Below are 26823 nucleotides of genomic sequence, written 5' to 3' on the forward strand. Positions count from 1 at the left end.
AAATAAAGTAGCATTAACAATTAAAAGCTGGCCTCAGATCAGACTTATCTTCTAATCAGCCCTGTTTTTTGAGCTCTCACAGAATGTACTTCCTATGTCATTAGTTTTGTGGGTTGTTTCTTTGTTTGTTTTGGTTTTTTGCTTTTAATTTAAAAATTTTAACCTTTTTTTAAAAGAAATCTTAAGGTAAACTCCAATACAAAGATTTCCATTTAAAAATCCCTGTGCTGCTTTGGGGAATGAAAGATATAAAACACCATCATCTTTCCTAATTTCTTTCTCCCTGAGGCACCTTAGGAGCCTAGGGAACATTATTCTACCTTACCCTTTTTTGGTATTTAATCATATTTGTAAATAGTTATTTACACATATATATTTTATCTTCCCAAATGGTAATTCTTACAGACAGGAGTTATCCCTTATATTTCCTTTAAATGTCCCTTCAGTGCCTTGCAAGTTTACTAGTCATAGAATAAGAAGTCAACAAGTACTTGTTAAAAGAATGAATTAATTCTTGTTTGTTTGTTTGTTTTTGTAGGATACAGGCATCCTTCACCTGCCATTGTTGCAAGAACGGTCAGAATTTTGCATACACTGCTAACTCTGGTTAACAAACATAGAAACTGTGACAAATTTGAGGTGAATACCCAGAGCGTGGCTTATTTAGCAGGTAAAAATAAAATAGATAAAGTTAATCTTACTACGTCTGTATCTAAGGATCCCCCAAGAGGTAAAAATACCTAAGGGTCCTACAGGCTGATTGCTTAGCAGGGTAGAACACACAGCCCAGTCTTGTGGTAGTGTTTAAATTTTTGGAAACTTTTGCCAAAATATTTTTCTTTAGGAAAGAATTTACATTAAAATCTGAAATGTGTTCCCTTTGGTTTAAGAAACTACAGTGACTCTGTGTTGTCTGTCAAAATCTGACTGCCTCAGCCCTACGATCCTGAGCCAGCAGCAACTTTCCTGATTTTGTCCTCTTTCTCTAAGCCTTGTAAGCCTCATTTTTTATTTCTGATCCAAATGGATGTACTGTTTTAAACTAATCTGCTTACCTTTCCTATAAGTGACTTTCTGCCTCTTTAATATTCATTTCTTATGCTATTTGTTCTACTTGGAATGTTGTCCCCAACCCCACCTTTCCATTAAGCCTTCCTTATTTGCTCTTAACTGATTTGTGTTCCTCTACTCAGCAACACTTAGAACTTATGTATAATACATTTCTTTAATATAGTCATTTGATGGGAAGTGCTGATTCCCAGCTTAGCAAACTTCAGTTTGTGGTAACTTTTTTATTTGAACCATGTGACCTTGGGTAAAACCATTTAGCATCACAGAGCTGTTTTTCCTCTTTTGAGAAATGGACTTAATAATACCTGCCCTGCCTACTTTTTGTGTTTCTTCAGATCAGTTATATATTAAAACACTTGGCTAATATAAAGTGGTTATTAAATTTCTTTATTTTCTGTGTTTCATGTTTCTGAACGTTTTTCTAAAAATAGACCATTGAACTCTTTAATGTAAGCAAATCTAACCTATGTGTTTTATATTTTTTCTTTTTTATTAATTAAAAAAATATTACAAGAAAGAAACACAAACATTCTTAACATATGCTCATTCCGTTCTACATATATAATCAGCAATTCACAGTATCATCACATAGTTGCATATTCATCATCTTAATAATTTCTTAGAACATTTGCATCAATTCAGAAAAAGAAATAAAAATGTTTTATATCTTTAAACCTCATAGTCTCTAGGTCTCTCCACCTGTGCAGTTAGCTGCTGTTATCCTCCTTAGAAGACTCTAAGAAGTGTATTTCTGTTTTAAGTCACACTTATGCTTTGTTAAATTTTTAACTCTGCCCTCTTTTTTCTCTCAGCCTTACTCACAGTGTCTGAGGAGGTTCGGAGTCGTTGCAGTCTAAAACATAGAAAGTCTCTGCTTCTTACTGACATTTCAATGGAGAATGTTCCTATGGATACATACCCCATTCATCATGGTGACCCAAGTTATAGGTAAACAGACTTGCTCTCCCACAATTATAATCAGGTTTTAACTTCCCATACTAATGGAGGCAAGTTGTAGAGTAACACAGAAAGTAATGTAGAGGAGAATCTAGAGATACTCTAGGAGGAATATGTAAATCAAAACTCATTTTACAGGCGGTGCAACGGTGGCTCAATGTCAGAATTCTTTCCTGCCATACTGGAGACCCAGGTTCAGTTCCTGGGGCCTGCCTATGCCAAAAAAAAAAAAACTCACTTTGCAAAATTGCAGTACTTCATGTGGGTTAATAATAGGAAAGTTGTCATTCTTACTGTAGTCTTAATTGGACTAATGTTAACATTAGTTTGCCTCTCATAAGAGCACATCAGTTGAATAATAATGAGATATGATCTTAAATATATAGGGTTGCAGGAAACAGTCTGGGAAAAAACTAACATGAAATATAATCAGCATTACCATGCCAAGACATTTGTTATGTTTACTCGTACCGTACTAAAGTTATTAAAAAGTTTTCTATGTGACAGATTTAAATAGGATAATCAAATTATGTCTACCATCATACATGGTCTTAAGTGGTAGGTGTTTGACCATAACATAGAGAACTTATATGAAAAGCTCCCTGATGATGACATTATTTGAATATTTTTCTATATTTTCAATTAAATGAAAGTATCTTTAAGATTTAGATACAGTATTGAACATAGAAAAATAATCTTCCATTTGTAGAGCTTATATCATTCAATTTATCAACATCCTACTTTTTTTATTTTAGCCCTCAACAATTTCTCCTTTAGATTTTAACAGTGTGTGTGCAAAAGTGTTTCTAGGCGTACTTGATTTTAGATGGTCTTATTCTTTTGTCTTTACCGTGATTATTTTTTGTTTGAGATATAACCTTTTTGCTATGGAAGAGAAAAAGTGAATTCACCTGTATTCCCCAGGCATAAGGAATACAATTGCCTGTTTAGATTTGACTTGCCCTAATTAAAAAATCATTTCAGTACAATTCTGTTCAGCATTCAGTGTGTACTCACTAGCACTCACTATTTATAATATACCGTGGGAAGATTGTTGATACTTCCTACGGAGATGTTAAGAATTTGTACCCTAAAGCCCTTTAAGTGCTGTTTTAAAATTAATTTAAATTAAAATTAATTGATTGCTCTCATTAGGAAACAGCCCTCAGGAGGGGCAAACGTTGGTTGTGTTTGTCACCATGTTAATTAATTCTTCTCAATTGTTTGAATCTCTCAGGACACTAAAGGAGAATCAGCCATGGTCTTCTCCCAAAGGTTCTGAAGGGTACCTTGCAGCTACCTATCCAACTGTGGGTCAGACCAGTCCCCGAGCAAGGAAATCCATGAGTTTGGACATGGGGCAGCCTTCCCAGGCTAACACTAAGAAGTTGCTTGGTTAGTTTATTTAAGTTATGTAGAACTTTTTTAATTTTGAAAAAAGTGTTAGTTTCTTTCATTCTTGGAAAATTATTTCATATTTTTCAAGATTATCATAATTTTCTGTTTTGATCTAGCAGAGTTTTGGTGCAAATTATAAAACAGTTTGATAAATCAGTTAATCTGTGTCAGTTTAAGATCAAGAATGGCAGCGGGATCTTGAAAGTCTTTTCTCAATTCTTAGACTAAATGCTATGACTCTCAGCCAGGCAGAGAGAAATGGGAATAGGGGGAGACAACAGATACCTACAAGAAAGGAAGAGTCTTGCTGCCCTGAGATGCAGGGCATTTAGTGATATAATATTTCCCAAAGTAATCATCTCAGAACAGAATATATCAATATGGTATGAAACTGTAATAGTACTATTTGTCATCTTTTCTTTGGAAAGACAGAAAGGTAAGATAATCTATTTTTAGATCAGTATAAGAGGATATGATTCTTAAACGTTAAGGTTGCTCATTATCAATGAGAAGTATGCTTAAATGTTGTTAGGCCGTTTTCCTTTTCAGTAACTGAAAGTAAATTAATAAAAGTACCCAATGTTCCTACTTTACCACGCAGGACATACAAAGGTGCTCTTCTCCTTTGGCTAAGGTTTTAATTGTTACTGGAATTCATTGGGATCATTATTTCAGTGACCAGCACAGGCTCAGTAGGTTTCAGTTATCCTTGCAGGCATAGTTGAGTATGTTTAGGTATTGAGAAAATGTTTGTCTTCATATGGAAAGCAATGAACAAACAGTCACTGAACTGTAAAATAAATGACCTGCCAGTTAACCATGAAAGAAATAGAAACCAGAAATGTTACTCACTGTTACTAGTCACATAAGTCTGTTATCTTTTGTTTGAGTTCCCTTCTTTTAATACTTTTGACATAAATTATCTTCTAGGAGTTTCCTGCCTACTTTGTGTTGTGTAATTCTGTGTTTTCATGTCAAAGAGGTTGTAAATGAAAAGCTAACTTCAGAGAAAATGCTGTATTTATTTCATTCAAACCATGTGCTAGATGAAAGAGATAAAGTTTGTGCCCTGGAAGAGCTCATAGTTTGGTGGCTAAGACTTATAATCAGCTGAATATTAAAGTAATATGGATAATCTTATGGGCAGGGATGGGAGGCAACTGAGGATCTGGGGAAATAGAGAGGAGGTTTGAGCTGGGTCTGAGCTGGGTCTTGAAGATTTAATAGATGCTTACAGGTAAACACAAAAGCAGGAAGGACATTCAAGAGATGGGGAATAACAGGAATAAAGAAAAAGTCAAGAAAAGCAACTGGCATATATAGTAAGACGTTGATTGTACCTACATCCTAGGGAATGGATTAGGAAATGTAGGATTGGAAATAGATTGTTTAAGATGCTGTGTGCCATGGTAAGAGATTTAGCCTTAGCAGTGATCTTTAAACGGGGGTATAATTAAATTTTATTTTTAGGAAAGTTTTTCCGCCAGTAGTGTGGAGAAATAGGACAAGATTTTTGACAAAGGGTACCAATTAAGAGATTGTTACAGCAGTCCAGGCAAAAAAAAATGGCACAGGTCTGCACTAAGGCAAGAATAGTGGGGAAAGTAATGGAGAAAAGAAAACAGATTTGGGCTAGATTTCTAAAGTGATTTGGGGAGGTGGGGAGGGAGAAAGCTATGAAGGATGTTAAAAATTTCTAGCTTCTGGACGGGCAACGGTGGCTCAGTGGCAGAATTCTTGCCTGCTATGCTGGAGTTCGATTCCCAAAGCCTGCCCATATAAAAGAAAAAACAAGTTTCTAGCATCTATATGATAATATTGTGAACCATTGATTGTACACCTTGGATGATTACATGGTATGTGAATATATAATATCAATTAAAAAATAATTTTAAAAAAAGATCAAAAGAGAAGGTGGAGTTATAAAAGAGAAGATAGGATTTAACAAATGAGTATGACTCCTGAATCATTATATTGATATTTATTTTAGTCTCCAGTGTCTTGAAGCAGCCAGAAGGAAAAACCTAAAATTGTAGAACTGTAACCCGTACTATACTCTGAAATCTGTTGTATAACTAATTGTTGAGGTGTACTTTGAAATTTATTGCTTTTTTGTGTATATGTTATTTTTTACAGTTTTATATATGTGTAATTAACAGGCAGAGGAGCTAAAGGGGCCATAGCTAAATAAAGACCAATTACATCTAAATAAATTTTTTTTTAAGTTTCTGGCTTTAAAGACCAGCTGGATAGTGATTCCATTCATTAATATTAGAACTAATATAGTTGTAGTACAGGATAAATTTATTCTTGAGATCCTGGCAGGATATCTAAGAGATAACTGGAAAGATGTTTCTGGAGTTCAGGAAGAGAGATGTAAACAAGTGGTACATTTAGAATTTATTAGTGCTTGAGTAGTTGACACTATCAGAGTGGAAGGATATTTCCCGGGGAGAATATATAGAGTAAAATAAAAAGGAATCATAAGAAAGGTAGGAAAACTAAATGTACAGATCTCAAGCAATATGAAAAACACAAATCAGTTTTTAGAAAACCTGAGTTTTTAATCTAGTTATTAACTGAGTCCCAAGCCATGTGACCTCAGGCCAGTCACTAAATTGCTTCATTGGTTACAGTTGCATGAAATAAAGAAGTTGAACTAGATCCTTTGGGGTTGTTAAATTATTTGGCCTTAATATTTATGGTTTATTATTGATATTTATTAATATTAATACTTGAGATTAGTAAAACATCATATTTCTCAGGTATCCAATTGTCAGATTTTATTTTATTGGCTTCAATTCTGGCTTTTAAAAAATAATACTGTTATGGCTTGAAGATTGATTTCAGGATCTTTTTTGCTAGTTAAAATATGTAAAGTATGCAGGAAGTTTTTTGTTAAGGAAAAAGAGTACTCTTTCCCCTAAAGTAAAATAACTGTTGTAGAATGAGAAACAAGAAATGTAAAGGACAAAATGGGTGGATATAGAAGTTGTAGAAGTCTTGCTGGAAGTGAATTTTATTGGTTGTGGTTAAGATTGGCTAAAATTTTATAGTTTTATAAGATTTTTAATAGTTTTCTTGTCAGATGTATTTTTATGCAAAAAAAGAATTTGGTTTTCACTCTGTTAACATGACAGTGTTTTCTTGGATTATTTGTTTGCTCTTAGTGTGATGCTATAAAAGGTTTTTAACCATCTAAGTAATCTGCCTAGATGATAAAGATTCTATGTCTTATCAGACCAATATATTTATTGATATGTATGTTGACCATCTCCTTTCTTACTGTTTTAGACAATGCCTCCTCACTTTAAAAAAAAAAATTCTTTTTAAAATCATATTAACTTCTCTATTTACTTTCAATTTTTTATGTCACCTTGATTAAATAACAAAAATAATAATAATAATAATACTCTCAAAAGTGTTCCAAGTTCTTACTGCTGTACCAAGAAGTTATCATCTTTGAATATAAATAGCAATAACAAGTTCCAAAAAATCCAATTTCAATACTTTTACCCTAAATAAGATGAAGTTATTTAAAATTATTGTAATGGACGATTAGAGAAACTCAAGGCCAAGTGAAAGATAATACTATTTGATATTTTTGAAGCATCTGTCAATGTACCTATTCTTTAGTACTTCCAAGCATACAAATATTTTTTAAAATCTTTATTTTTAAAAAGCTTGAAGAATTAAAATCAAATTTTGATTTTGCCCCAGTTTGGAAATTCCTTATGTATTAATGACTAATTCATGGCACCAGCAGAATTTCTTATATTGAAAATACCATTCAGACATAGCTAATCTTTGGTACCGAACAATGTATAACTCTGTATTTATCATCAAGAACTTTTTAGTAGAGTTCGTATTCACTGTAGTTAAACTCCATATTCTGTAACTTTTTTTTTATAGGAACAAGGAAAAGTTTTGATCACTTGATATCAGATACCAAGGCTCCTAAAAGGCAAGAAATGGAATCGGGGATTACAACACCCCCCAAAATGAGAAGAGTGGCAGAAACTGATTATGAAATGGGTGAGAAACAAAGTTAATAATTGATCTAAACCATTGAAAATAAGGTGGGAGATTACATTAAAGCCATGTTTACTCTCCGGCCATTTCTTAGAATCTTTAGAGTGAATATAGAAACTTGCTCTCTTTTGAAAAATAAGCTATACAGTCCTTAAATTGACAGTTATCCTGGAATCTGTATAAAAAGTAATCATGAATACAAGTTATACCACAATGTAAATATGGCTTTGTGTAGGTGAATAGAACTTTTTATGATGTTTATGTTGATGTTGTGTCTGCTCAAGAACGATTGCATTTTTTTAGCAGTAACACGGAAATATAATAGTTTAAGTGGTATCCAATGTATGTATTCAGTTGGTACAGCTAATTGTGTAATCCATGTCTTACTACAGAAACTCAAAGGATTTCCTCATCACAACAGCATCCGCATTTACGTAAAGTCTCAGTGTCTGAATCAAATGTTCTCTTGGATGAAGAAGTACTTACAGATCCTAAAACCCAAGCTCTTCTTCTTACTGTTCTAGTAAGGTTTTTTGCTTTTTTGAATTTTTTTTTCCATCTAACTTTTTATTCCAGTCTACTCTTAGGAAGCCCTTGAATATTAAAAATATGAAAGGAAACTGTCTTCTTGTCACCAAAACAGATAATAATTCAGCCACAAAATAAAAATGTTTGTTTTCTTTTTTGCATCTTGGCAGGCAACCTTGGTAAAATACACCACGGATGAGTTTGATCAACGAATTCTTTATGAATACTTAGCAGAGGCCAGTGTTGTTTTCCCCAAAGTTTTTCCCGTTGTGTAAGTATCTCCTTTTGCATTTAATTAACCTTTTTACCGATCTTGAAATCATATGCTTTGTAAAGGCTTAGGAAAAATACTACTGGTGTGTTCACTGTTTTTGAGAGGAGAAAATGAATGGTGTGATAGTGATTTCAGCTTAGAGATAGTACACTAATGGTATCTAAGACTGGTTTAGGCCTATTAGATAATGCCTTCTTTTCTTTTGATTTTTTTTTAAGTGGACATTGATGGACATCGTTCATTTCTTCACTTAGGAGCAAATTGTTAGACTGCTTTATTTCGACCAGCATACCTATTTTTTGTTTCCTTTTCATCAGCACTTTTCTATACATTCATAGCTAAGTGAAAACAAAATTGATCTTTATTTGGGAGTTGATTTTTATTATTTATTAAGGGTTAAAACAATATCAGCCTCAAAATGTTCAAATCTAAACAACCCAAAAATACTTCGGAAATTCTGTTCCTGATCTAGGTCGTCTTTGTAATGCCATTATTTCCTTATTTGGGGTTAATCTCATTTTAAAATTTCAGAATTTTATATAGTTAGCTCTCAGTTATTTTTATTAGTGGAGTATAACTAGGTTATAAATTATTAATTTCTTCTTAAGTTGAATTGCATTACATATTCCACTCCTTCCAGACTAATTTAGCTTTCCTTACTTAATTCAGTACTTATTAAGCACTGATTAATACTAAATTTAATTTTAACTCCCTGGGTACACATTAACAGATAGTTGAAAGAAATGGTCCTACAGCATGTTAAGTGGCAGACAAAAGCCAAAATTGTTATGTGACAACACTAGTTATTTTTTCTTTTTACCTTTTTTCCCTTCATGACCAAAAACAAAACAAAAGACAAGCTAAAAATGCGAACACACACACATATACATTCATTATAGAAAATTTGAAAAATATAGAAAAGCATCAGAAAATAAGAAGCATTCATCTGCCTTAATTGTTCTGAGGAATATTATCAAATTCTTTCAAGTGTATATTTTCATTTAATTTTCCTCTAAAATGTTCCTTTGTTGACTTTTATTTTTTAGGCACAATTTGTTGGACTCTAAGATTAACACCCTGTTGTCATTGTGCCAAGATCCAAATTTATTGAATCCAATACATGGAATTGTGCAGAGTGTGGTTTACCATGAAGAATCCCCACCACAATACCAAACATCTTACCTGCAAAGTAAACAGATATATCGGGAGAAGGATGGTTGATGAACTTGCTTACGTTTGCCCTGTTTCAGAATGCATTGATGACAGAATTCTTTCAGGGAGAGGGTTCTTCGTACTTCTCTCTTCATATGCCATTTTCTGATTCATTTAATTATCAGATAACTGATAGTAAAATATTATCAGATATCTGAGAACTTTTTTTAATTAAAAGATGGTTTTAATTGATAATTTAAGTGAGTTATAGTCTGCTTTGTCATTCACCCTAAGAAAGTGTTTTCAGTGAAAATGCTTTCAGTTTATGCATAGAATTTAGATATCATAATCTATACATTTATTTAATTTCTGTTAAGATTAAAAGACATCATGCTTGTTCTAAGAGTAACATTTGATTTGTTGCAGGTTTTGGTTTTAATGGCTTGTGGCGCTTTGCAGGACCCTTTTCAAAGGTAAGAAAATACGTTTTGCTCTTTTACTACTGATAAAACAAAAGGTTTTCCACATAAATGTGCCTGCTTTAAGAATACACAATATGTGGAAAACCAGAATAATGATTAACAATAAATGCATGTTATTTTATAAAGAAGGTTTTTGCCACAAGATTCTATCAAAACAGCAGCATCTTCAATGTTTAAAGTATATATTAGCTTTTTACAAAAAATAACTCAAATTATGCTTTATTGTTCCCTTCTGGAATCTCTAGTAATAAACCTCTTTACAACTTTTCTACCTGCAGTCCCTCATGTATTTGATGGTGGTTTAAAAGCTCTTCATGAAAACCTTTTCCTTCCTAACTGTTGGATTAACTCCATTCCTCTCTGGATATATCCTCATTTGCTTCTATTCTGTTTGTTCTTTGATTTGTATTAGTTGGTAGAGTGTTACATAATTAGATATTTAATTCTTTTCTCTGTAAATGATCTCTCTCTAAATTGATAGAAGTTCCTTGAAGGCAGGAATTCTGTTTCTTCCCCCACAGTTCCTAGCACAGAGTTCCAGATAAAGGACATTCTAAGTCAATATAAATTAACTTAAACTTGTTCCAGTTTTTAAGAATTGGGCATTTAGTTTATAATTTTGTTCACACACAAATGACTGAATATCTCCTGACATGCAAAGGCTGTCCCTGAAAAGCGGACTTGAAGTCACAGAAATAGATATGTCATGCAGGAATTTTGTAGTTTGATTAGCCAGTTTTCTTCTGAGACCTTCATGATGTCTAGTTAGTTGAATCCCTAAATGGCAGCTGGAATGATGATACTGTGCTAATCTGCTCTGTTTTGGAAAATTGGCTAGACATCATTTCTGATGATGGTATTGTCTCAGGATCAAATTCCATCTGTGTCTGTGCCTGACTTTCAGTAATTGCAAGTTCACCTGGAAGCTCGAAGTAAGAGCTGAATAAAATTTCCAATTGTAATTCCCAAGGTAGTCTATAAATATTACTCCACCTCCTTTTTTAGTGATACAAACAAAAGAAATTAATAGTACATTAAGCCCAAAACAAAAACTGAAGTAATCATTTTTGGTTTCAAAAGGGATTTACAAAAAAAAAGAATGGAGCTAAAATATTTTCCTATTTTCCATTACAGCAAACACAAATCCCAGACTATGCTGAGCTTATTGTTAAGTTTCTTGATGCCTTGATTGACACGTATTTGCCGGGAATTGATGAAGAAACCAGTGAGGAGTCCCTCCTGACACCCACATCTCCTTATCCTCCTGCAGTGCAGAGCCAACTTAGTATTACCGCTAACCTTAACCTTTCTAATTCCATGACCTCACTTGCAACTTCCCAGCATTCCCCAGGTCAGTAAATGTAATCTTTATATAAATTCAAGCTATAGTGTGAATATACCAACATTAGGAATTCCCTTGTTATCAAGGAGTATAGCAGATTTTGCTCCTTTTTATCATGAGGTTCACCTTACATTTCTTCTTTACCTTGTAGCTGGTTTGAATTTTGTTATTCTATAAAGCTTTCTGTTTTTAAACCAGTCATAAATAAACAGTGACATGTTCAGAGTGCTCACATAGCATTGCAAGATGGATAAATGTTTAGAGTTTGAGCAGTAAGAGCAATCCTAAGCTATATTACACTGTAAGTGAGCAGAACTATAATTTCTTTATTAGATATGCTAACATACAATTAGGACTTCTCTGCCTCCAATGCACCATACTTCCAAAAAAAAAAAATACATAAATTGTATAACACAGCACTTTACTTCAGCCAGAAGCAACTCAGCCATCCATAAACCAACTTGAAAATCTGGGCGTAAACAAAACCAGACAAAAAGTCATCTCAAGAAAATAGCATCTTAAAACCCGTAAGCATATTCCTTACTGTGGAGTTACTATTAGGTCCAAATGGGGAAATATGCCAATTCAACATGTAACTTAGAAGTAAATACTAGTGTGGCGCTAAGATAAAACAAGAAGGTAGAAATGGCACACCTAGAGAAGTCTGGGATCATTCAGTGTCAAGCTGAATGGCTTCATAGTTCAGTAGACCCTAGAGGTGTTGTTCTTTACAGAACTGATGCGCTATATGTATCATGATAACAGTGAGTAATGAAGGAAAGCTTCTGTTATGGTCATATGTTCTATTTAGAAATATATCTTTCTGAGGTTATAATAAAAAATTATTTTGTGTTTGAAGTTTGATCTGAAAAGTTCATTTATGAAACATCTCATTCTATAAGGATAAGTTGCTATATATTGTTCTTTTAAGTGTTTGCATGGATTTTTTATTTAAAAAAAAATGTATTATAACTATTCTGTGATGTTCAAGATCCATAAATGGAATCCCCAATTTATAGTTCCAGTTTTGTGTAAACATTAAAAATATGTAGTTTTCAAGGTTCTGAAGAAGTTACTGAGTATGATATCTAATATTTATTATAAACCATTGTGTAAAATAACATATTCAACTAGTAAGCTTTGGGGAACAACAGAGGAAACTATTTAATTCAGCATTTATTTATCAGTCTCTACATGTCTAGTCAGGTTTAGTCTTTTTCCCCCCCAAGAAACAAGAGAAATCTGGCCAACTTTTTTTTCCACTTAACCATGTTCATTTGTCCTCTGTCACTTACACGCTAGGACGGTGGTTCTCTAAGTGTGGTTCCTAAAACAGCAACATCAGCATCATGTAGGAGCTTGTTAGACATGCAAATACTGGAGTCCCATAACAAACATCTTGCGTAGGAAGCTCTGAGGTTGGGGCCCAGCCAGCATGTGTGTTTTAATAAACTCTCTAGGTGATTCTTATGCACACTCGAGTTTGAGAATCACTGCTCTAGGGTATACTTGTAATCCTGCCCCATTTTCAGCTTTTCAACTAACTATTAAGAACAAAACTTAAAATTTGCTTCCTTTTAGATATTGCAGTGATTAGATTCTTTTTCTCCCCTCATAAATCTTAGCATTTTGGAGCTAAGAGGAACCATAGAGGTTATTTACTTCTAGGCCCACAGTGTTGTGTGAGCTGGGGAGACTGGGATTTAAAAGAGCTAAGTGAATCATTCCATCACACAGCTCTTAGGGTAGAACCAAGGTCAGTGCTTTTTTTTTTTACCATATGCATTACCTTCCATGTGTGTCTGTCTTATCATCTCCCTCTCCCTTCTATTTGTCTGTCTGTCTGTCTCACTACTTCTAATCTGCCTTATTTTAGACCTATCACTCCTTTTCCTCCATAATGCTCTCTATTTTATGGGTTATTTGTTGTTTATAATGTTCAAACACTAAAGCTGATCACAATTAGAAAATTAGTAGACTACTTTTATTAGTCCTCCTGTTTTTAAAGTTTGGTTCATTTTGACCAAACTTTTGCCTCTTGGGCTGCTAAAGTGATGTTAAACCTGTCAAAATGATTAGCTGTTTTTATATATTTTTTCCACCCAGAATAATTTCATTGTTAGAGGGATTTCTGCAAATCTTTGCCCGCTAATGAAGACAATAAAACAATCAGGTTGAGAATAAAGGTATCAGTTCAGGTTCCCCTGCAGGTTGTTTAATCACTTATGTCCATTGTTGATTGAACATTAGCCACATCATTTGCTTTAGGAAAAATCTTATTCTACAATCTCTTATTTAGAATTGTTTATAAAAATCAGAGAATAGCATGTATGGTTTTGCTTACAGTTTAAACCTCTGGTGTCGTCTCTCGTAGTTTTCCAAAGATGGCTACTTGAATAGACTACAGCTGGGAAACCTCTGTTTGAAAAAGAAACTGGAACTTCAAAATTAATATTATTAATTAAGTAGAATCACTGTGTTTCAGAATTATCCTTGTTTCTAAAGTTGTGTGTCCTTTGGTTTGCTAGATTATTTTACTACATGTTTTTGGGAAAAGAGTTCATCTTACTAGTAAGTTTTTTCCCCCATGAAAGGATCCTGATTTATGTATGTGCATAATTACTGGGTTTTTCTCATTTGCTGTTATGGAATATCTCTTAATGGTAAGAGTTGATACTTTCTTAGTAATTAGAGGTACTGTTTCATATCTTTAGCTCCATCTAATTTTATATTCCTTATCTCTTCATTTCTTTATGGAGCTGAGTTTGCTGATATCAAAGGGATAACAGAAGTGATGAATCTTATCCCAATTCCTTACTCATTTTGGCATTTCAGCTTTGCCAGTTTGCTATATAGAAACCAAAATGTCTTATCTCCACCCTCCATTAACCAACTCCTAGGCAGCAGTATTTAAAGGAGTTCTGCTTCACTCCCTGAAATGGAGTTACAAGTGAAGACTCGGCTGCCCTGTGTCAAAAGGCAAAAATTGCTGATCTGCACACAGTTCAACTCTGCTGCAAACTTTCCATGTCAGTGCAAGATTCTGGCTGCTTTCTAGATCTTTTAAAGCAGGATCAGCAACTAAGCTTTATTTTCTTTTGTCTCTAATATTCTCTGCTGTCAAATCACCTAGACAAGGAATTCATGAACCCTCCAGCATTAATCTGTAATTAAAAATTTTGTTGCTAATTTACCAGTCATCAGCTTTTAAAGAAGTGGTGGTCACTTGTCTAAAGAAGTTGTCCTTGAAAACGCATTTTTAATGCAAATTATCACAGCCCATTTGTTCATCCCCCTAACACAAGGGAGATTATTGTTTTTTATTTATTTATTTATGTATTTATTTATTTTAAAAATTAAGAACAAACAAAAATGTTAACATATCATTCCATTCTACATATATAATCAGTAATTCTCAATATCATCACATAGTTGCATAGTCATCATTTCTTAGAACATTTGTATCAGTTCAGAAAAAGAAATAAAACGATAACAGAAAAAAAAAAAGATTATACATACCATACCCCTTACCTCTCGCTTTCATTTATCACTAGCATTTCAAACTAAATTTATTTTAACATTTGTTAAGGGGGGTTGTTTTAAATTCCACAGTTAAAATACATAAATGATTGCCTTCTGAATTCCTCCCTAGTAGAAATTGAACTTGGCCTCATTGGCGCCAAAAGACTGTACTCAGAGTTCAGTGCAAATAAAATTGTGTTAACTGTGACCCTTTTAGCCAAATAGATATAGAGCTTTGCCTCTTAAGATTTTTCCCAGATACCATTAAGAGCATCCCATGAAGTCTCCCTGCATCCTCTTTAGAAATTGAAGAACAGGTATCCTAGAAATAAAAGATTCAGGTGAAATGCTATGGACTTGGTACTTAATAGAAAGAAATTAAATAGAACCATTTCCAGGATATTTAATTTATACTATCAGGGTCTCCTATGTTTTAAATATTGTCACTCAAGTACATGTTATATAAATGTATGCTAGACACTCTGGGGCATTCATTCAAGGGTGCAAGAAACCCTGCCAGCAGGGACTTGACCATTTTTGCCTGTGGATCTCAGTATTAGGTTTGAGCTAAAGTTACTTCCTTTCAATCCATGTTGTTCAACAAATACTAAGTGTATATAAGTTCTTTGATTTTAAGTATAAAATTAATATTACAGTGCTCATGGAGAATAACCAGAGTTCTGGATATTATTCTACAGATAATCATTGTTTATTATATATATAAGGGACTCTATTAGACCCAGGGGAGCAGGGAAGCTAGTAGGGCATGCCCTCAAATAAATTTCAGAGTAATAAGAGTGGTAAACTGCACTCAGATTAACTGCACAGAGATAATCACTTATTTTGTGGTACTTGTTATATTGTACATTGTACTATAAAGTATTCTGATACTTCATAGGGGCATTTGTTCGGAAGAGTCAGGTAATAATTATGACAAATGCTTTATAATACATTTTTGACCTTAAAAAAATGTGAGGTATGTATTATAATTTTTTCCTAAACAAGTAAGTCATGGTCTTTTTTTTTTTGCATGGGCAGGCACCGGGATCAAATCTGGATCTCCAGCATGGCTGGTGAGGGCTCTGCCTGCTGAGCCACCGTGGCCGGCCCCTATCAACATTTTTAATGTTTTTTTTTTCACTAGGAAAAAGTTTTTAATGTTTTTTCCTTCGTCAGCCTATTCTACTGTTAGTATTGGAGCATGAATTTTTCAGAGTAAAGACTTATTTAGTTATTCCTCATTTAAAGTTACCTTCTTCTGCTTTATTTTTGTCCAAGTCTGTCAGTGTCAGTCATTCACTCTATTTGCTTCTGTGATGCAGACTTCCCTCTTGGGAAGTTTGATGGATCAGCTACTAATCAGATACATTCCTAAAACAATGGTGCTCACAGCTGTGTGCATAGAATGATATTTCATCAAAACCACTTCTCTAAACTTAGACTTAGCTCTGAATCAGTAATACTCCTAATATGTTTATTGGGATTAAAGTATCTCCCTTTTAGAAGAAATGTAAAGGTCCCTATTTTAAGACTGCTTAAAATCTCTGAAATGATTTTAATGTTTTAGAAAACTGCTTATGGCATCATAAGATGACCTTTATTTGGGGTTTTCTTGATTTGGTTTCCTTCGCATTGTTTTTACCCTGAATTTAAAGTGAAAAGTCATTTCAACTGGCAGCTGTTTGTTATAATTTCTGCTAATTTGACATCTCATTTTTTAGTTTAATTCTTAATTTAAACTAAAATTCTTAATTGTAATAAAGGTATAAAAACCCATTGCTCTGTAAAATTAAAATTCTACTATTTATTTTCACATTGTAATATTTAAGATATTAATAGTCAGAGTTCAATAATTAAAGCCAGAGTCCTTCTAAAAACCAGGGAATATGATAATTATCCAGTATCTAATCATATTTCACCCTTTTTTTAATCTTACAGCCATCACTCACTTTTGTTTTTTCTTCCATTCTTTATCTGTGAAGCTTTTCTGCCTTGCTCTAAATCAGCAGTTTTCATGCAGCTGTTCCCTCATCAAGGTACTCTTTATTTTCATCATATTTGCACAAAATACTGCTTACTCTACCCTCATCCTGGACACATAGCATGAGACTTCATCCACCAACCCCTGTTAGCACAGTCTGGCTTAGGCATCTGAGGAACTTGTAAAGCCACTGTTTTATAGAATCTGATTGCTTACGAGACCTGCAGGGCCAGTGTGTATCCTGTCTCCATTTAGGGAGCTGCTTAAACTCTCCCTAAACGCTGAAGATACAGTCCCAGCCCTGGACTAACATAATACAAGTTAACAAAAAGCTCAAGAGAGAGAAATCAGGGTGTATGATGGAAGGAAAAATGTTTTGCCCCAAATATAAAATCAACCCAAGTGTTCTCTAAGGAATTAAATCTGGTCCTCCACTCTCACCTGTGTTTAAAAAAAAAAAATGAAAGAATGTGTTTATCAGTCAGCTCTAAGAAATAAGGAAAAATTGTGACATTCTTATGTCTAACTTATAAAAGATAAATTTTTTCTTTCTATTCTGTAATATACAGAAAGATTAGATATAAGCAGAAAAAGATGTTGACAATTGGCAAAAATCCATTTTAAATATGTTTTTAATTCTTATATTTACTGATATATGTATCTAGCTCAAAATATACTGTTGTGTATATATATTTCTAAATATATATTTAACACATCTCCATAAATGTATTTACTATAGCATAAAAACAAGCTATAGTTACCTTTTCTGCTAAAGATTTATATTTATTTAATTTACATCAGCTTCAGTAATTGTACAAATTCTAACATAAAATTCAAATCTTGTGCATTTGTTCTAAAACTTTCATTACCTCCAGTTGGTCTTTTTATTTCAAGAATTAGGAACTTTTTAATCTGTGTATTATTGTTTAATCTGTACAAAAAGTCTTCACATAGACTATCTTATCTGATTCTTCTAAAAATCCTTTGAACTAGGCAAGTCTGCTATTATCCCTAATTGCCAGATTAAGAATGCCAGAAATGGAACCAAATAAGAGTTCTGATCTAACCAAGACTCAAATCTGCATCTTTTGACAGATTTGCCTTATACACATGTAACAAACAAGCCTTCTGATGTACTTGCTTTCTCATATATGTAATAACCAAGTCTTTTGACATATTTGCCTTACATGTGTAATAAATGAGTCTTTTTGACATATTTGCCATATTATATACATAGTAAACTAAGCAATGCATAGTCATATAACCAGCTAGCACTCCTGTGTAGATAATGGGAGTTTTGGTTTATTATTCTTTCATTTTTAGTAAAATTTGTTAGAAATTACCTAGGCTGTTTTTCCTCAGCTTCTCAAGAACTAAAAGAGATTCAAACCTTTTATTATTTCTTGATGATATTAGGCTCCAGTTTAGGAAATTGTTTTGGTTTTTAAAAAAATACATGAATTTTCCATAGCTTTGCTTTAGTTGGGACATTTTCATGGCTTTAGAACTGTGGACTTGCAACTTAATAAATTCTCCCTTTTAAAAGCAAAAAAAAATGAATTTTAAAAATTGTTTTACTATTTGTCAGACTAGAGCCATATCACTAGTTGTCAAAATAAACAAGTCCTGACACCTGCCTTCAAGGAACTCGTGTTCTTGCAAGGGAGATAGACACGTAACTTAAGTAACTAATCTAATAATTATTTTCCTTACTCAATTCACTAAATTTTGGTTAATAACACCTTTTATTTAGAATCTTATCTTTATCTGGAACCACCACAATTCATTGAAGCACAATGCTATTCTCATTGCTGCAGAGAATTGTCAGCTTCTTCTGCCTTGCATGTTTGTACCTGGCTGCGTGTTTGACAACAGCAGATCTGTTTGGAGAGTTTAAACTAGTGGATCAGGACTGCAGAAGTCTTCAGCTTTATTTCATTTGCATGGTAGTTTCTGGGGTTCTGTCACCTCATGGATTTTTGGTTTTGTGCCCGCTGGGGCCCAGAAAGGAGAGCCAGGGCTTTGGGCATGTGAGCGAGCAGATGCAGATCCTCAGAGGGGTCTCAATGAAATGAAGGTGTTCTTTAAAATACTTGGATTCTGTGTCCATTTGAGGTATCTGGATACTAATTTTAGAGTTTTTCTTGTAGAATGCTAAGACCAAGTCTTTCACCTTCTAGAGAGGTTTCTAGATTTAATTTGAGAGGGTAAAAAGAAGGGATTCTATCAAAATTCTCAGAATTAATTATGCTTAGAAACTTAAATTCAAGAACCAGATGCTATGATTATTGTTTTATTAACTTAGCTTTTTCAAGAAGCTATATTTTGGTGTAAATGTAATGCAACTTTAATTAATTTTTTAAAAAGCACCCTCCAGGATTATTATATTAATATCTCTTTTGATCCTTAAAGTAAAACATTTTTGCTGCAAAGCTGAACTTAGGAGTCACAGTTATGCCTCATTTACCTTGTAGACTGTAAATAGGAAGAAAACTATACATGTAAAAACAAGAACTGAATTGACATGAAAATTAAATTTGAAAGTAGAAATAGGACATCAGCCAACCTCTCATATATTACTTTGAGTCATGAGTAATGAAGCTAACAAATGAGCCATCCTTTAACATTTTTGATTAGGAGGAACTCATGCTAATTAGGAAAATAATTGAAAAATTCAGAAAAGTAGAAAGAAGAAAATAATCACTCATAATTCTACCACTCTAGATAATCACTGTTAATTAACATTTAGGTACATTACCTTCCAGTTTCTTTCCTCTACATACTTTTGGTCATATGTGTACAATTTTACAGGTTGCATTTTACCCTTAACTTTTTTTTTTTTTTTTTTTTTTTTTGGCGTGGGCAGGCATTAGGAATCGAACCCAGGTCTCCAGCATGGCAGGCAAGAACTCTGCCTGTTGAGCCACCGTGGCCGGCCCTACCCTTAACTTTTAACAGGAGATACATAGGCTTCTAAAAAATTATTTTGAGGTTTGAAGATTTTTTACGTAACAAAACAAAATGGAATATTCTTAGTACTTCTTTTGGAAACGTTTATCCCTAGTGAATTAATCTACTTGATTATAATTTATGTAGTTTTAATTCTTAATATCACTTATCAGGCCCTTGTCCTCATACAGAAGCACTGCCACCTTGCAATCTCACGACTTCTTTCCCCTCAGAGTGAGCCATAGCTTACTGTACCAAGGCTGCACCAAAGGAGGAAACCCAAGATAGAATCTCAGAGCAGCAGATTCTAGCAGAGAAGTGTTTTTCCAAGCTGTATGTTCTTCCTGGCGGCTAGCTCCTGAGTTATTTCAAAACCTCACCTTTTTAAAATCCTAGTTTTGTCTTGAATCTTATTTACTATTAATATAAGGAACTGTTGTTTTATTTCACATGGAAATGGAAGGTCAAATACACCAAGTTCCGTGATAATTTCACATGAAGGAGGCCAAAAGGGAAAAAATTGTTTTTTTTTACCAAAATTATGGCATCACCCCTAGGAGATTAGGAGTTGCATGCTTTTGGTTATGAATTACCAGGATCCAGCCATCACAATAAAAAATGGAAGCATTCAGTTTAACCAAAATTTATTGGAAAAGGCATCACTAGCTTTTATAGTAAAACAAAAATGAATGATGAAATATCTTTGCTGTTCAGTATGTTTTCAGTACAGTAGTATATGCAGGTCATCATACTATAGGCAGAATGTAATAAGTGCTAAATAAAGCCATAAGGGAAAAAAGAGAGGGAGAAAGTAGTTCTGGCAGGAGACAGAAGAAACATCCTAAAGGAAATAGAAATGAGAAAAAATATGGGTGAAATTTTACCCTGTAGAGATGAGAAAGGCAATTAGAAGAGCCTGGAGTAATGAAGTTCAAGCCACCTTTAAGAGCTGAGCAACCCTCTTTCAGTTTTGATACGCTCTTTAAAATAGTCCTAAGAAGATGCAAATAAGTGCAAAAAAAAAATCATTCAGAATTCTGTTACCCAGAGAAAGGTGCTGTGAACATTGTGTGTTTTCTTCTATTCACCTTTCTATACATATGATTAAATTATAATAAAATAGAAATGAAGGTGCTGGCTCTTAGGGAGGTGTTGCTGGCATTTTAAGCTATACATTCATACTCCCAGCCCATGTTCTTTTTCATGAATAACCCTGACAAATACCTATGTTCCTCTAATAAGTTCAAGACAGCAAACCTCTGTTGAGCCTTGCTCGAGATGCCTTACCCTCTGAATTGAATTCAGGGCTGAACCCAAATGAAGTATGTGCGGTTTCTAGAGGGGTAGACATCACAAGATTATTTCTTTCCCGTTCATGAGCCAACAAATAGTCGGTTGGATCTATGTAAGTACAGAAATGGAAATAGCTACATTTTTTCATGATTGTTTAAAAAGTTCAAAGATAAAAATAAAGAAGAAAATAAAAATTACCTGAAATCACACTCTCTGGAGATTACACATTTTGTTTTTTTTTTATTTTGATTTTGCATGGGCAGGCACCGGGAACCAAACCTAGGTCTCCACCATGGGCAGGTGAGAACTCTGCCACTAAGCCACCATCCACCACCCAAGATAACATATTTTAGCAAATGTATTTCCAGCATTTTTTTTCCTATATGTGGGTATTGTTTTCCTTCCCTAAAAGGGGATCATACTGTATAGGCTGTTTTGTAACTTGATTTTTTTTCCTACTCCAAAATTATGGTCCTTTTTCTGTATCATTAAATGTCAATCAGTTCTTTACATTTTGATACAAAATGTTCTCCAACTATTTGCTTTCCCAGTAGTTATGCCAAAATTGGGTGTAATCAGTCTAATATAGGGGGAAATTTTTATTGAAGTATAACACACATACAGATCACAAGTTTGCAGCCTAATGGATTTTTAGGAAGCAAATACACTTGAAAATCCAGGATCCAGACGAAGAAACAGAGTATTACCAGTACCCTGCGAACCCCCCTCCTGTACCCTTTTAGTCACTACTTCCCTAAGGGTAACTTCTCTTCTATTTCATTTCTAATTTGTAATCTTTACTAATTTGGTGGGTGAGAAATATCTTGTTTTTGTTTCTGGTTACTTTTCTGGAGTTACTCCTTAAGATTGTTTTTAAAATTCATGGTAGGGTCCAGCTTTTGGAGACTGAATCTCCTCCACAAGAGAAATAAATAGCATCTGTTTTACGTACAGAATATGAAATGAAGTTGCTTGCCATACTTGAAAAGAAGGTGAAAGCAAAGATTCTGCAGTATGACCTTTGTGATTATTTTTTTTCTCAGTAAATATTTGAGTTCCTTTGGGCTAGGCATTGTGATTAAAAAATTAAAAACATCTGACTTTCCTTTGAAATGACGAATTTGTTGAAAAATTAGTACTTAGTATATTCTGTGGATAAACATAAGTAAGAATATATGGCTAGAAACTGACCTCTGCTGAAAGTTTCTAGTATGATTTGGAGGAAAGAGTTCTAGTCCTTAGTGGCTGCTAGCCTTTCATTCAGCTATAGCCTGCCTGCCTCTAGCTTTTCCTTGCAGCTTCTTCTTTCTTTCTTTTTTTTTATGCTGTTTTTCTGCTATAATAGCAAATCTTAACAAAATTGTAGATTTTCTGGGTTACGAGGCTTTTATAACGTTCTAACATTTGATTATTATAATGAAATATGTAAAAACAGTTTGCCAGATTGTATCTGCTATAAAAATAAAGGGATTGAATCTCGGAGCTTAACACCAGAAGAGAGGGAGTAACTAGCTGCTCTGTTTCTGTCCAGGAATCGACAAGGAGAACGTTGAACTCTCCCCTACCACTGGCCACTGTAACAGTGGACGCACTCGCCATGGATCCGCAAGCCAAGTCCAGAAACAAAGAAGTGCTGGCAGTTTCAAACGTAATAGCATTAAGAAGATCGTGTGAAGCTTTCTTTCTTTCTTTTTTCAAACAGACTTAACATACATGGGCTCTTCACTAGTGACCCCCTCCTTAGCCCTCCATCACCATCATGTGATGCTGCGCTTCATGCTTTATGAGGAACCCATCCAGTCTACCATGTTGCCAGATGTTCAACTCTTGGAAGCATTGCCTAAATTTAATGCTGCTTTTTCTTTAATTGTTTTCTTCTACCTTTGGCATATGTCTGGTTTGACAAACATTCAGAACAACTGCAGAGAAAGTGGGAGGTCAGGAAACTTGAACTGAGAACATCTCATTTGTGAGAGAGGATGAATTCTTGAATACTGCTGATACTGGCCAGATATGAAAGCCATTTGCACAGAGCTCTGCCTTCTCAGTTTATTACTTCTTCATCATACAAAGTAAAGTGTTAGTCTTACTTACATACTTTTCAAAGTAGAAGTTTATGGGGAAAATATTATTATAACCCCAGTATGTTTAATCTGACTTTTAGCTGTGGACTTTTTTTTACCTTACAAAACTGAAGGAACCATAGGAGTCAAGCCTTGGTGTCTTCACACCATAAAGCCACACGTGAGGTACTTTGGGGGGTGGGGGGCTCAGTATTTTGTAGTGGGTTCTTAAGAAATATTAACACTCAAGTATTAGCAATAATTACAGGAAAATAAGAGTGACCACATATATCTTAATATTACTGAATTAAAACTATGGGTTCTGAGGCCTTATCAAAACTCAGCCATCTAAACTAGTTTATTTTTTTCTTCATTTGGTTCTCTGTCAATCTTTAAAAACGCTAAAAAAAAATTTTTTTTTTCCTTATTAGCCACAACTATACCAAGTATAGTAATTATACTTTTTCCTCTTCTTTGCTAAATAATTCTGAGCAGGGTAATTGGTGAACAAAGGATTGAAAATTGTTCCCAGGAAGTAATTTTCATAGATTTCTGCATTAGTTCCATAGCAAAATGGAATGGTACGTGACTTTAGAGTAGCCGATAACTTTTATTTTGTTAACTAACGCTCCAAGAAACATAGAGTATCATGTATAATACCATAAATTTCTTTGATAGGCTGTATTATAAATGTCTTGGATTCTTCTCCCTCCCCACCAAAAAATCAGGAATCTGTTTAGCAAAACATTTGGGTTATATATGACAGAATTATATTTAATCACTGTGAAAAAACTGGTCAGCCTGCATTAGTGTGACTATAGGAAACTGTAAGAGTTGCTGCTATAATGGCATGGATTATCATGGCGTTGGAACTTCCATAGTACTGCAGATCCAAATTCTTTGTGGTACCTGCAGTATGCAGAATAATTTGACTTTAGTGAGCATATTTGCATCTGTATGTTTCAAATACTAATTTAGGACAAAATCATATTTATTAGAAAGAGACCTTATCCCTGTAATCCCAGGTCCCCTTTATATATATTAAGGTGTTAATGGCTTTGGTGGGGGGTGGGGGAAGGGGGTATGCTAGGGGAGGAGAGAGCTTCCTGTGTCCTATAGTGCTATTTCATTAGTGGATTTCAGTAAATTAAATTCCACAGCTAAATCAATAAATAATGGTACATTTAAGTGATCTGATTTTAATAATATAACACATTTCACATTTATCTACTCAGTAACAATGTAATATGTTAATGTAAATAAATTGCTTTTGATATTCAGAAATAACAAGAATTTAATTTTTTTAATTTGTTTACAATCCTGGGAAAAGTAAGAACCATTTGCCAAAATAAAAGGAAAAACACCTTAGTATTAATAGTGATTTTGACATAGAATTATTGGAAATGTTGAAGACAGGTGCAGTTAACCAAACTTACTTTTTTTTTTTTTAAGTGTTGTAGAGGCTGCATTAGGATAGAATGTGTATAATACCAGAGCAACTAAGCTATGGCTAGAACTGAGTCTAGATTACTCCTGTGCCAGCTGGGTCAAACTGCCATAGTCTTGGTTCCCCTGGAACTCCATGCTTCTGGTGTCAATCAAAACTTGTTGGCTCCTGAAATATCAGGCAATGTGAGCCTTTGCTAATTTGGCTCAACATTTTTCTCTCTTGGTCTGTTTGTTTGGTGATATGATAGTGGGTATTGTTAGCCTGTTTTACTTCTTCCATCAAAATAGAGAAATTCCCAGAGGTTTACTGTTGGAAATATTGGTCTTTCCATAAACAAGGTTTCCAAGCTATATTTTAAAATTTATTCATTATTTCCCTCTAGTATAATGAATGAAATGAATTCACTTGAAGTACCTCATGAAATGATCAGCGTTGCACAAATCAAAATTGAGCCTTCTTTGAACTGCAAAAAAAAAATTACTTTGACCAGTACATCCTGGGAATTTGAAAACTTACTAAAATTGCCTTTATTTAAAGAACATATAACTTTTGAGACAAATCCAGTTTTCCAAGTAACCAAAATGAAAATGAAATGAATCGCTCACCAATATGTTTCCCCTGAGAAAAGACGAACTTTTTAGGTCTCATACTTGTAATCTATCTACAACAGAAATTCTGAAGTTCAGAGCAGGTTGCTCAGTTTGCATAATTTGATGTCAGTTCTGTAAAGAACATAAGTATTTCTTTAGGGTTTGTAACTATCTTTGTTGTGCATAATCTGACTAATTACGTTGTGCATAATTACGCCAGTGCTCCATCCCAGGTGTGTGCCCTTGTTCACCAACATTGAGACATATTTTACTAGCTTTGGGGGAAGTGGCTAGTGGTTTTGCAGCCACTCAGATCACACCTGTTCATTACTGAACACAGCTCTGCCAGCTCCTGAGCCGGGCGCTGAGAACACTGCAGTAAAAAGTCGGCTATCTTCCACCCTCATGGAACTTAGGTTCTAGTGGGAGAGAGAATGTAAGCCAGCTGCCCTGTGTGGTTTATGGGGTTTTTCAGTTTGTTTTTTTGTTTTGTTTTGTTTTAGTTTTTCTCCCCAGGCATAATGAGGCATGTCTTATTCAATGTTATGCAATGGACTTAAACAAAAATTCATTTTTAGTGTCAGCCACACAATTTTTTTTAATGCAGTATATTCACCTGTAAATAGTTTGTGTAAAATTTGACAGAAAAGTATATTTACTACACTGTAAATACATGTGATGATATATTGTATTATTTTGCTTTTTTTGTAAAGCAGTTAGTTGCTGTACATGGATAACAAACAAAAATTTGATTATTCTCATGTTAGTATTGTTAACTTCTTCCTGCGACTGCGTTACATCATTTAAAGAAAATGTTGTGTATTTTAAACTTACATTGTATATGATAACTTACTCTCCTTTCCATTCAGGCCTAAGCTTTGACAGTTCCCTTGTCTACAACCTTGTTAATATTGTAAACAGTTGTATGCCGGCAGGAGAAATACTGCCCAGCACACAGAATGGATGATTGTAGGGGAAATTGTAGAGTCCATTTCAGATCGTTGTTTCCCACTCAGTTTTCCTTCTTGTGTATGTCCTCACCACCCCCACCCTCTTTTTTAAGTAAAATGTAAATTCAATCTGCTATAAGATGTGGGGAGTTATTAATTTCTTCACATGCATCAAGCATCTTACACACACACACACACGATCTTTTAAACCATAAAGGCCACTTCCTTTCTTATGAGGATGCTTTTGGGTCCCTTCCTACTCCCCACTCTCCCCCTGCCATAGGAAAGATCTTCCTATTTCCAGAACTTCTCTGAAATAAAAATAACTTAATTTTTGTGAAATGCTTTTTAGAGCCAGCTAAACTCAAGGGCAATTCAGCTCTTCTGCAATAGGCTGACTTCTTTTAAAATGAGCAGTCAGCCAGAAGTGCCAGGACACCCTGGGAGGGACCTGCTGGGAAAATATGTCAGGCCCCACAGTTCTGTACGATTTTTTTTCAGCTCTCCACAGAATCTTCTGCCACTATACCTGTATAAATACTATAAAATACCTTCCCTGGCTAGACTGCTGAAAGCTGTACAGTTGTGTTTACCCCATTATGTGGGTTTCACCCAGCTGGAGGAAGAATGAAGCCTAGGCACTGTGGGCAGGATGGCTGACCCTCAGGGTGGGTGGCTGGTGAAAGTAACATCCAGCTTTAAACAATAGACTAAAAAGACCATGAAACAGATACCTGCTGGTCTGAGGTGATACTGGTCTTTTTTGGGAGGATGGGGTGACAGGGACAC

The 26823-nt window shown here is 34.2% G+C and overlaps 1 protein-coding gene across 4 annotated transcripts in view; it reads left to right on the top strand.

Moving 5' to 3' along the window:
* NF1 (neurofibromin 1) overlaps positions 1–26173 on the top strand; it is a 354325-nt gene extending 328152 nt beyond the window's left edge. For all 4 annotated transcript variants that reach the window (XM_077165250.1, XM_077165251.1, XM_077165252.1 and 1 more), the window contains 10 exons: positions 539–670; positions 1884–2019; positions 3266–3423; positions 7339–7461; positions 7851–7981; positions 8157–8257; positions 9307–9449; positions 9839–9885; positions 11029–11245; positions 22513–26173. In XM_077165250.1, the coding sequence (XP_077021365.1) occupies positions 539–670; positions 1884–2019; positions 3266–3423; positions 7339–7461; positions 7851–7981; positions 8157–8257; positions 9307–9449; positions 9839–9885; positions 11029–11245; positions 22513–22655 (1331 nt within the window). In that variant the 3' untranslated portion in view covers positions 22656–26173. The remainder of the gene's footprint in view (positions 1–538; positions 671–1883; positions 2020–3265; positions 3424–7338; positions 7462–7850; positions 7982–8156; positions 8258–9306; positions 9450–9838; positions 9886–11028; positions 11246–22512) is intronic.
* The last annotated feature ends 650 nt before the right edge of the window (positions 26174–26823 follow it).

The sequence above is a fragment of the Tamandua tetradactyla genome, chromosome 6, assembly GCF_023851605.1.
Source record: "Tamandua tetradactyla isolate mTamTet1 chromosome 6, mTamTet1.pri, whole genome shotgun sequence".
In the NCBI taxonomy this organism is placed as follows: Eukaryota; Metazoa; Chordata; class Mammalia; order Pilosa; family Myrmecophagidae; genus Tamandua; species Tamandua tetradactyla.